Source organism: Erythrolamprus reginae, chromosome 3, assembly GCF_031021105.1.
Source record: "Erythrolamprus reginae isolate rEryReg1 chromosome 3, rEryReg1.hap1, whole genome shotgun sequence".
NCBI classification, from domain to species: domain Eukaryota; kingdom Metazoa; phylum Chordata; class Lepidosauria; order Squamata; family Dipsadidae; genus Erythrolamprus; species Erythrolamprus reginae.
In genome coordinates, this window is record NC_091952.1 from 139,952,602 (window position 1) to 139,964,744 (window position 12,143).

General features: G+C 42.8%; 1 protein-coding gene across 4 annotated transcripts in view; it reads left to right on the forward strand.

The window, feature by feature from the left end:
- Positions 1-12,143, forward strand: part of SUCO (SUN domain containing ossification factor) — a 279,446-nt gene that overhangs the window by 251,767 nt on the left and 15,536 nt on the right. For all 4 annotated transcript variants that reach the window (XM_070746846.1, XM_070746847.1, XM_070746848.1 and 1 more), the window contains 2 exons: positions 1,273-2,394; positions 3,339-3,426. In XM_070746846.1, coding sequence (XP_070602947.1) covers positions 1,273-2,394; positions 3,339-3,426 — 1,210 coding nt within the window. The remainder of the gene's footprint in view (positions 1-1,272; positions 2,395-3,338; positions 3,427-12,143) is intronic.

The following is a 12,143-nucleotide window of genomic DNA, read 5'->3' on the forward strand; positions in this document are numbered from 1 at the left end:
GGTGGTTACACCTCCTGGGGAGATGGGATGACTTAGTGGGGCACTAAGGCAAGAGGTGTGGCAGAGGGGAGGGGTGCTAAGAGGCCACATGGAAGGCAGGAAAGCATGTCGGGTGACAGGATAGGGAGGTAGCAGCCTACTCCTTTCCTGCAGCCCTGCCATGCTTGGCAGCCTTCTTGGTAGTCACCCATGGCTGCTTGCCTTCCAAGTCTGGTGTCCAGCCCAGCCTGGCCAGTGGGTGGGCTGGTGGCCCTTGGTGGAAATGCAGACACTGACAGGGGTAGTGGAAGGGCAAGTGGATGTCCCCAGGCTGCAGCACATGTGCCCGCCCTGTTTCTGCAAAGGCAGAGCCCCCCTTTGCAGGGCAATCCAAAGAGGGGAGGGAGATGCTGCAGAAAAGCCGCCTTCCACCTGTGCCGGCTCCAGGGCTACAAAGCAGCCCAATGGATTCTTACCCGACCACCTGCCTGCTCTCTTTATGGATTGGTTCAGCCAACGGCCAGCGCCACTTTGGAAACTCGACTTATAGCACCAGATTGGAAGCCAGTGAACTGTTTCAGAGCCCCAAATCTCGCGGAGCTGGCACAGGTCGAAGATAGTCTTTTCTACAGCATCCTCCTTCCCCCTTTAGATTGCCCTGCAGGGCTCTGCCTTTGCAGAAATGGGGCATACAGTTTGTACAGAGGATTGTTGGGGGGGAATGCGTGGTCCTCCTTGATGGAGAGCAAGGCAAGAGAAGGCATAATAATTGGAAAAGGAATGGATGTTTTTAATGTGCTTCTTCCACACGGAGACGCCAGAAAAAAAGCCACCAAAAATCAGTGGATTCATACAGGTACGGCTCTCTGGGCCACATCGGTATGAATTCACCACTGAAAAAAATGCCTACACCTGGAAACCAGAAGTGCATTTTTCCTACTTCCACTTCCCTGAAGTGTCCGGAGAAAGAAACTTCCTTTCCAAAGCCTGAAAATCAGCTGCCCAGCACGCACATGCACGCTAGAGCTGAAACATAGAAAAGTCTTGCATACCCTTTCATATGGTTCTGTGTGCCCCGTGGCACGGGTGCCATAGGTTTGCCATCACGGTTCTAGTATTTTCATTCTAACTTGTGTGTAAAATGGTTCAGATATGAAAGGAGCTGTGCTTAGAAATATATCAAATAAGAAATTCATGAATAAGTGAAAGAATATTAATTCCTGCAACCACCTTTTTTAATGGATGTACTGAAGTGCATATTTATTCTATTAATTTTTCAACCTTTATTTGTAGACTTTCTTCAAAAATACCAGCAACTGAAAGTGAGATACTAGTTTTGGAAATAACAGGGGAGAGACCAATTGTTCAGCTTGTTCATGAATATGAAGAAGAAGTCAGTCAGTCCACAGTAACCCTGCTGCCAAGTGATGAACAAGAAGAGGAAATATCATGGCTTGAGCATGAAACACAGATCTATTGTTATGATCTGACTGCAGCCTGTTGCATTTCTCGTTTTTCAGAGTACATATTCAAGTGGTGTTCAGCAATAGCAGTTCTCCATCATCCCCACAGTAGAACTGATACCATTTTGGAAAAACATAATTCTGTTACTGTTTCACAGATACAACTAATTCCAACCAAAACACTGCATATTTTGGTGCATGAGCAGTCTTCAGAGAAACCAGATACATTAATTGTAGACCTATCTGAAATTGGAGTAGGGGTTCTGAGCAGTTCATTAAATGAGGCTACAGTTAATCAGACTGAAGTTACTTTTGAACTGGAGCCTAGTCATCCACAGACTGTATCACAATCGATCCTCTTAGATGTTACAACAGGAACCAGATCACCATCTATAGTAGAGCTGTCCCCTGAGCCTACAATATATAAAAATGTATCTGAAAGTCCAGAGATCCTTTCCCAAGAGGAAATTCTTGCTAAAGAAAATAGACTTACAGAGAAGCCTTCTACACCCAGTATTGTAACCGTATTTAGGGTGTTGAATGCAGAAGAAAAAACCTCAATGGAAACCACTTCAAAGCCAACAGAAATTATTCCACAGTCTGAATGTACAGTACTTGTAGAAAGCTATGGTGTCGAAACAAAAGTTAGTTCTTCAGAAACGGAAAAGCAGGAGGTGTCACTTGTGAAGTCTCCATCTTTGGAAATAAAAGATGATGAGCAGACTATTGAGGAAACATTTCTTGCAATTTCAGTTTCTGGTGGGTTACCAAAAACTGCCACAGACTTTTATGCTGAACTACAGAATTCCACAGATTTAGGCTACACAAATGGGAATCTTGTTCATGGATCAAATCAAAAAGAGTCTGTGTTTATGAGACTCAATAATCGCATTAAAGCCCTGGAAGTAAATATGTCTCTCAGTGGCCGCTACTTAGAAGAACTAAGTCAGAGGTATGTACAGTAATGGAATTTTTATTATCTGATTTTTTTTTAAAAAAAATCTGAAATATATTTCTCATATAGATAGTAATTGGCATCGGTATTTTGTCATTAAGTGATGCAATATTAAAGCACAATGTCAGGTGATCACATTGCTAGGCAACAGAAATCCAGGCATTCCTACTTGCCATCATAACGTGAGACATGTAAAGAGGGAAGCAGAGGGAGTCCCAAATTTAAGGAAAGCAAAAGTGCCTTAGAGGGTGGAGGAAGCCTTGGGAAGCCCAGTGCAGCTGCATACAAGTTGCAGGAGGTGCTGCAGAGTGTCCCAAAGAGGCATTGTGTGGAAATAAAGGGGAAAGAACCTGATATATGTGGGAGCAAATGGGGGAAGAAAGGCACAGCATGCATTAAGCAAAAGGGAAAGGAAGATACATATGTGAACAAAGAAGGGAAGTAGGCTAGTGTACATATGTGTGAAGGACGATAAAATATTTGAGGGCCTGCATAGCAATTGAATAGTCACTGAACAAATGGCCATTAAGTGAGGACTGTAATTATTAATGTGTAGATCAATAATTTTCTATAAATTTTTAATAAAAGAACAAGGAATGTCCACAATACTTGAGGAACTTAGTATTTTAAAAAATCATGTTAAATGTGCATGATGGTTTGAGAAATCAGGGAAGCATAATTTTATTCTGACGGCCAAATTTATTTTATGTATAATTGTAAAATCATCATGCAAAACAACTTTGGGTACCGTCCCAAAAATAATTTTAAAACAACAATCCTTTTCTTGGAAGGGAAGATTTGCTGATCAGTTGAGCACTCTTACACTGTATTTTAAAAGGGTTGAGGTTTTGTTTTGTTTTTCTAATTGTGCAGGTATAGTGTTGACTAAATGAAATTGGGAAGATATGAGAAATGATGTTAATATTTTCTTTTACTTTGAGGTACCGAAAGCAAATGGAAGAAATGCAGAAAGCTTTTAATAAGACAATAATAAAACTTCAGAATACTTCATTTATAGCAGAACAGCAGGTGTGCACAAACCTATTTTTTATTATCTGTAACTTAACTGTAACTTATCGGTAACTATCTGTTTTGCAATTCAAGAAACAAATTTATTTTACAAGTAGTCCCCACGTTATGATGGGAATTGGAGCTAGGTTTACTGTCACTAAGTCATAAAGCATGATGTAATGTGGCTGAATTGCTTAGCAGTGGCAATCCTGACACTCTCGATGTCTCTGGGATCTATAACAGGCTTTTCAAAGAAAAAGCGACATGAGTGATTTACTGGAGTGATTTGTGATCTTTTTTGCTGGCTTCCCCATTGCCTTGCTTGTTGGAACCTGGCAGGGAAACTGATAAATGGTGATCATATGACCACAAGGATGCTGCAATAGCCAGAACTTTAAGGAGTGATCATAAGTCAATATTTTCAGCATTGCTGTAACTTTCAACTGTTATCAACAAATGGATGTAAACCAACTATCTATAAAAAGGCATTTTTTTGTAATATCAAGAGTAGTTAACACTTCTTTATTATAGTTTAATGGATTTCTTATTAATAAAACATTAAGACTGCACCTTTATTTATCTACTATATTAGCATGACTAAGTCAGTTTGTGTTTAGTTTTAGGGGAAACTAGATAACTCATGACCTGTTCAATCATCCTTTCAGAGATTACTTTATCAGATTCCTCAAAGCCTTCAACAGTGATAGAACTTTGAATCAAATCTTTTATTTAAAGTTACATAAGAAAATGAATTAAACTATGAGAATATTTGTCTATTGAGCAATTTTAAAGGCTGATTTGGACTATAAGACTAATAAGGGAAAGAGACTTAAAAGAGGACTTTACCTAAATCATTTTTAATATGGTAGATGAATGGAGTTTGATGAATGTCTGGAGAGACAGGCACTTGAAAGAAAAACAATATACTTTCTACCATAGTTCCCTCTAAGCTGAGCAGTGAGCAATCGCTCACTTAAAAATCATCATCAACTCAGAGTTTTCCAAACCTGCCCAGAAGCCGAGAGGGAAAGAGTGAGAGGGAAGGAGAGAGAGAGGAAGAGAGGAAGAGAGAGAAACAGATAGAAAAAAGAGAGGAAGGAAAAGAGAGAAAAAAGAATGGGAGTAAGGAAGAGAGAAAGAAAATCAAAATCTAGTTTGAAACTAGCTCAACTATTTAAGTGGCATTTTGATATTGATAGAGTTGCCCTATTATGAGCTCACTGTTATAGACACACAGTATTTATTTATTTATTTATTCATTCATTCATTCATTCATCCATTTATTTATTTATTTATTTATTTATTATTTATTTCTGTGCCGCCCAGTCCCAAAGGGACTGCCGCTAAGACATTGTACTTTTCCGCCCCCCCCAAAAAAAAAAAATTAGAGGGAACACTGCTTTCTACTCTGCGAGTCATGTTTCGTAGTCAAGAATTGATATGGCATGGACAACATTGGACTTGTTCATTCAAGTTCAAAAAGTTGTTATTGACTCTAACATTTGGGCAGATCATAATCCTATTATGATGAAATGGAAAGGTAAAATTAGAAAATTTATATGGACATTAAGACGAGAAATATTACAAGAAAAAGGTTTTGATTTATTTATTAAAAAAGAAATGACATTTTTCTTTCAAGAAAACAGAAGAGAACATACACCCAAAGCTTATTTCAGAGGTCTGGTTTTGACATATATGAATAAGAGGAATAGATTAAAGTTTATATACAAAAAAGAGCTTGAAGTGAAACATAGAAATTTGGAAGAACAGCTACAGCTAAATGCTCAGGATGTAAAGACTCAAGAAATGTTGGATTTAACTAAACATAAATTAAAGAAGTAGTAGTTAGGAAGATGAAATTAGCAAAGCAAAATTTTTTTGAATAGGTAAATAAGCCAGGAAGATGGTTGGCTTTCAAGATCAGAAAAAAACAAAGAGGAAAAATTGATAAAACAAGGTGAACTGCAATATAAGGAAGAGGAAAAGAAACAAATTTTGAAGCTATTTTAGAGATTTGTATAAACAAGAGGTAATAGATGATTTTTTAAAACGTCAACATCTGGAAGAAGCAAATATACCTAAAATGCCAGAAATGTTCAGAGAAATTCTCGATGCTAGAATAACAGTGATGGAATTATCAGAAGCTATTAAGAAACAAAAGAATGAAAAGGCTCTGGGACCAGATAGATTGCAGTGTATAAAACTTTTTTTTATGCAAAGAATTTTTTTATTTTTTTCTCTCCAATCACAGTACAATAAAAATTATAACAACAACATCAAATTGTTTTACAATAAATCAATTTCAGGAAGTTATAGAATACAATGCTACCACCTTCACTTTTGACATCTGAATAAAAATAGCTGCCCAATTTTTTAATGCTATAAAAATATACTATTAGCTATGACCCCATTTAAGCTGTTCCGAATTCTAGTACAGTGGTACCTCGAGATACGAGTTTAATTCGTTCCGGACCTGCGCTCTTAAGTCGAGCAGCTCTTATCTCGAACGACTTTTCCCCATAGGAATTAATGTAAATAATTTTAATTGGTTCCAGCCCTCAAAAAACTCACAAAGTTAGTCTAAATTATGCAAAAAGACATTGCAAGAATAAATGTAACTTTACTTATTAATAAGATGATAAGCTGAGAGCTTTCCTTCCCTTCCTCTTTTTACCCAAAACAATCAACATGGCAAACTTTTATTTTTATTCATTAAACTGTAGTTATTTATTCAACTTCACTGCCACCCAATCCTGTAGAGGGAGGAAAGAAGGGAGGAAGGAAAAGGAAAGCAAGAAATGGAGGGAGGAAAGGAAGGAAGGAAAGAAAGAAAGGAAGGAAGAAAGAAAGGAAGAAAGAAAGAAAGGGTGAAGGGACAGGAACAGAGGAAGGAAGCAAGGAAACTTATGAAAGGGGAGAGTAACTTCACTGCCACCCAATCCTGTAGAGGGAGGAAAGAAGGGAGGAAGGAAAAGGAAAGCAAGAAATAGAGGAAGGGAAAGTAAAAGAGAGAAAGAAAAAGAGCAAGAAAGAAAGCAAGCAAGAGAGAAAGAAAGAAAATGAAAGAGAAATAAAAATAGAGAGGGAGAATGAAAGAAATGGAAGGAGGGAAGGAAGGAGAGAAAGAAAGAGAAAGATAGAAAGCAAGAGAAAGAAAGAAAGAAAGAGAAAGAAAGAAAGAGAAAGAAAAAAGAATGAAAGAGCAAGAGAGCAAGAGAGAAAAAGAAAGAGAGAGAGAAAGAAAGAAAGAAAGGCAACTTCAAAGAAAGGCTCACTGAGCATCTCTCACTCTCTCTTTCTATCCCTCTCTCTTTCTCTCCCCCCTTTCCCCCCTTTCCCTCTCTCTTTCTCTCTCTCCCTCTCTCTTTCTCTCCCCCCTCTCCCCCCTTTCCCTCTCCCCCCCCAGGCCGGCAGCGATGTTTTAAAACAGCCGCGCCGTTTGCGAGCTAACTCCTGAGGTGCGGAAGTTCGCCTTTGGCGTTTGGGCCACTCGGAATGTGAAATTCAAAACAGCGTTCGGATCCCCCCACCCCCAGCAGAAGCCAAGGACCCCCAGAGTGGGGCGGCATGGGAGGCGACCGCCTCTCCACTCACCAAGTGCCGGGATACGAGCCGAGAAGAGCCGGGCTGGCTTACTTTCCTTCCTTCCCGCGCTGATGCAGAGCCACTCGAACAAAGCGTCACGCCCCCCTGACGCTTTTGGCGGCAAAAGAGCCCAGCGTCGCTTCGGAAGCCGCCGAAAGCATCAGAGGGGCGCGACGCTTTGTTCGAGTGGCTCAAGTGGCTGCTGCTGCGTTGGGAATGTCGCGCGGTTCAGTTGGTTGCCTCCAGGCAGTTGCACCAACTTTTTCTTTCCCCGTGGCGGCTCCGGCGGCTTCCCTTCACGTGACGTTCCTGATGCTGCTGTTGCTCCTCGAAGGGAAGCCGACGGAGCCGCCACCGCCGGGGGAAAAAAATTGGTGCAGCTGCTTGTAGGTAACCGACTGAACGCTGAGGAAAGTAGCCCCCACGAAGCTGCCGGTATTTTAGCCAGCCCTACCCTTCCTGCTGCGTAGAGAAGTTACAAGGTAGAGACTGGAAGGCTATTAAGAGGGCAGCCAGGAGGGGCGTTCCGACTCCCATTCCCTCTCACCTCGTCCCTCAGATCTTACATTTCGGATAGAAAACAAAATTTTCTGTTCAGTATCCGAATTTTTGTTCGGATACTGAAGCAAATTTTTGCAGAAAAATTTGTTCGGTATCCAAAATGTACGAGAAAGGAAGCGTTCGAAAACCGAGGTACCACTGTATTATCTTAAATTATTAGATTTTATACTCCCCAATTTGTGTTTTAATAATTAACTTATTTTTTAACTAAATTATTGGGGAGTTTCTTAATTAATTAGTATTTTAATTACTGTGAATTAATTCATTTTTTAATTAATTGGGGTTTTTTTTTTTTAACTAATGGATAACTGGGGTGGGTGCAATAATATATATGGGATAAATGATTGGTATGAGTGGGATGGATGGGATGAGTGGAGTTATGGCATGGATGAGATTATTGTATATAGTATGAATGATATATTTGGCCCACCTGACGCTGGAAAGGCAGGAGGAGAGGGGGCATTGATCTCTGGGGTGGCGGAGGGTCGGAATATCCCGGTGTTGCTGGGGAGAGGCAGATATGGCAGGAGCCGCGGAGTTAGCCGTTCAAGGAGAACAAGAGATCGCTGTTTAATAACAATTCCTTGTTCTGGCTCCATGAGCTCAACCCTGGGCACTGGTGATGAGTGTAACTCTGGCCCTGGGCTCAGGTTGCTGCTGCTCAATGCCAGGTCGGTGGTAAATAAAGCTCTCCTCATCCGGGATTTAATCCTGGATGAGGAGGCCGACCTGGCATGTGTAACTGAAGCCTGGCTGGGCCCGGAGGGAGGAGTCCCTCTCTCTGAAATCTGCCCAGCCAGGTTTCAGATATGGCATCAACCCCGACCCCAGGGAAGGGGGGGGAGGAGTGGCTATTATAGCCAGGGAGAGCCTTTACCTGCGCAGACTCATTGCTCCGGAGATTGTGGGTTGTGAGTCCCTCCTGGTGAAGTTGGACTTAGGGGTTCAGGTGGGCTTGCTTCTCACGTACCTGCCTCCCAGCTGCGTGGCACAAACCCTGTCTGTGCTACTCGAGGTGGCCGGTGGGGTTCCCTAGACATTGTCTTGGGGGACCTTAACCTGCCATCACTCGGCGGGTCCTCTGGACTGGCACAGGAGTTCATGGCCACCATGGCAGCCATGGACCTGACCCAAGTAGTACAGGGTCCGATTCACGAGGGGGGGCACACACCCGACATGGTATTCCTCTCTGAGCAACTGAGTAATGGTCTGAGATTAAGGGGCTTAGAAGTGTTACCTTTGTCATGGTCAGACCATTTTCTGCTGCGGCTTGACTTCCTGGCTCCAATCCTCCCTCGCAGGGAGGCGGAACCAATTAAGTTGTTCCGCCCCAGCCGCCTGATGGATCCAGAAGGCTTTCAGAAGGCACTTGGGGCTCTTCCAGATGCACTCGTCCACAGTTCGGCAGAGTCTCTGGCTGAGGCCTGGAACAAGGCTGCAGCAGAGGCCCTTGACCGAATTGCGCCGCTGCAACCTCTCCGCGGCACTAGACCCCGCAGAGCTCCATGGTTCAATGAGGAGCTCCGGGAGTTGAAACGCCAGAAGAGACGTCTAGAGAAGCGATGGAGGAAGAGTAAGTCCGAATCCGATCGAACACTTGTAAGAGCTCATATTATAACTTACAAAGTGGCACTCAAGGCGGCAAGATGCGCGTATCATGCCACCTTGATTGCATCAGCGGAATCCAACCCGGCCGCTCTGTTTAGGGTAACCCGCTCCCTTCTTAACCAGGGGGGAGTTGGGGAGCCCTTGCAGAGTAGTGCTGAGGATTTTAACACGTTTTTCGCTGATAAAATTGTTCAGATTCGAGCGGACCTCGACTCCAATTGTAAAACAGAGTCGACTGACAAGTCAGTCGAGGTGACTGGGGCTAAACATCTTTGTCCATCTGTCTGGGAGGAGTTTGACTTGGTGACACCTAAGGAAGTGGACAGGGCCATTGGAGCTGTGTGTTCTGCCACCTGTCTACTGGATCCATGTCCCTCTTGGTTGGTTTCGGCCAGTCGAGAGGTGACGCGGAGCTGGGTCCGGGAGATTGTCAATGCCTCCTTGGGGAGTGGGTCCTTTCCGGCCCCTTATAAGGAGGCACTTGTGCACCCCCTCCTCAAGAAGCCTTCCCTGGACCCAGCTGTACTCAATAACTACCGTCCAGTCTCCAACCTCCCCTTTTTGGGGAAGGTTGTCGAGAAGGTGGTGGCATTTCAGCTCCAGCGGTCCTTAGAAGAAGCTGATTATCTAGGTCCTCAACAGTCTGGATTCAGGCCCCTCTACAGCACGGAAACTGCTTTGGTCGCGTTGATGGATGATCTCTGGCGGGCCCAAGACAGGGGCTTGTCCTCTGTCCTGGTACTTCTTGACCTCTCAGCGGCTTTCGATATCATCAACCATGATATCCTTCTGCACCGGCTGGAGGGGTTGGGAGTGGGAGGCACTGTTCTTCAGTGGTTCTCCTCATACCTCTCTGGTCGATCGCAGTCGGTGCTAGTGGGGGGTCAGAGGTCGACCTCTAGGTCTCTCCCTTGTGGGGTGCCTCGGGTCAGTCCTCTCCCCCCTACTATTTAATATCTACATGAAACCACTGGGTGAGATCATTCAAGGGCATGGGGTGAGGTATCATCAATACGCCGATGATACCCAGTTATACATCTCCCCCCCCCTGTCCAGCCAACGAAGCAGTGGAAGTGATGTGCTGGTGTCTGGAGGATGTTGGGGCCTGGATGAGTGTCAACAAACTTAAGCTCAACCCAGACAAGACGGAGTGGCTGTGGGTCTTACCTCCCAAGGACAATTCCATCTGTCCGTCCATTACCCTAGGGGGAGAATCACTGGCCCCCTCAGAGAATGTTCGCAACTTGGGCATCCTCCTCGACTCACAGCTCACATTAGAGAAACATCTTTCAGCTGTGGCGAGGGGGGCGTTTGCCCAGGTTCGCCTTGTGCACCAGTTGCGACCCTACTTGGACCGGGAGTCACTGCTCACAGTCACTCATGCCCTCATCACCTTGAAACTCGACTACTGTAATGGTCTCTACATGGGGCTACTTTTGAAAAATGTTCGGAAACTTCAGATCGTGCAGAATGCAGCTGCGAGAGCAATCATGGGCTTTCCCAAATATGCCCATGATACACCAACACTCCACAGTCTGCATTGGTTGCCGATTAGTTTCCGATCACAATTCAAAGTGTTGGTTATGACCTATAAAGCCCTTCATGGCACCGGACCAGATTATCTCAGGGACCACCTTCTGCTGCACGAATCCCAGCGACCAGTTAGGTCCCACAGAGTGGATCTTCTCCGGGTCCCGTCAACTAAAGAATGTCACTTGGCGGGACCCAGGGGAAGAGCCTTCTCTGTGGCGGCCCCGGCCCTCTGGAAACAAGTCCCCCCAAAGATTAGAATTGCCCCCACCCTCCTTACCTTTCGTAAGCTGCTTAAACCCACCTCTGCCGTCAGGCATGGGGGAATTGAGACCCTCTTCCCCCTAGGCCTTTGCAATTCTATGCATGGTATGTATGTATGTTTGGTTTTTTTTATATTAATGGGTTTTTAATTGTTTCTAACATCAGACTACTATTGTACACTGCTTTATTGTTGCTGTTAGCCACCCCGAGTCTCCGGAGAGGGGCGGCATACAAATCCAATAAATATATAAATAAATAAATAAATTACTAATTGCTTTATATAAAAAATAAAAATGAAAAGGATAGAATCAAAACAAAATTAAATCTATTAAAAATAAAATAAAGTTAAATCTCTAAAGAAATTAAGAAATAAAAAAACTTAAGACAGAAAATAGAAAATTACACCAAATAAATGAGATAAATATAGGTATAAAGACACAGCAGAATAAAGAAAGAAAAAAAGAAAAGCGCAAAACAAAAAAAGAAAGAAGAGGAGGAAAGAGCAAAGAAGAACTTTCCTCTTCTTCTCATTGACTTCTCCACCTATCTCCTTATAGCATTTTCCAAAATTTGCAAAGTTTTTAAATTGCTTTATATAAAAGAACATACCCAACACAATCCTCCAACCCGAACAAAGAAAAGAAAGAAATTTCCTTGATAGCCCAGTGGGGTCACTTTTATATATAAAGCTGCATACCCAGCTGAATCATCGTGCCCTAGCCTAGTTTTATCGCTGCAAACACAGCGGAATCATCATGCCCTAATCTAAATTGTTGGTCCCCTTCCCTAATCCTGACCCAACTTATAACCTTTCAAAAATTAATAACATGCTCTTCCAAATTTGTGGTCCAGATTGTCTGAAATTTAAATATCTAAGGTAATTTCTCCATCATTGTTCATAAAAAAAAATTTAAAGGGAAGGAAGAAAGCCCTCCAATATCTAACCGGGAACTAATTATATATATATTGTATGTCCAGCTAAATTTTTTATGCCCTACTCTAACTTTATCGCTGCAAGCCCAGCGGAATTCTCATGCCCTATTCTATTTGAATTGATCCCAATAGGTAATAGGAAAAGCTTCCCCTTCTTCGATCCATATTTTTGATAGTTTTAAGTCAATAAAGTAAATAACATATATTCGTTAGAAGATAGCTTAAACCAAAAATCAGTTCATTTCTTATCTAAG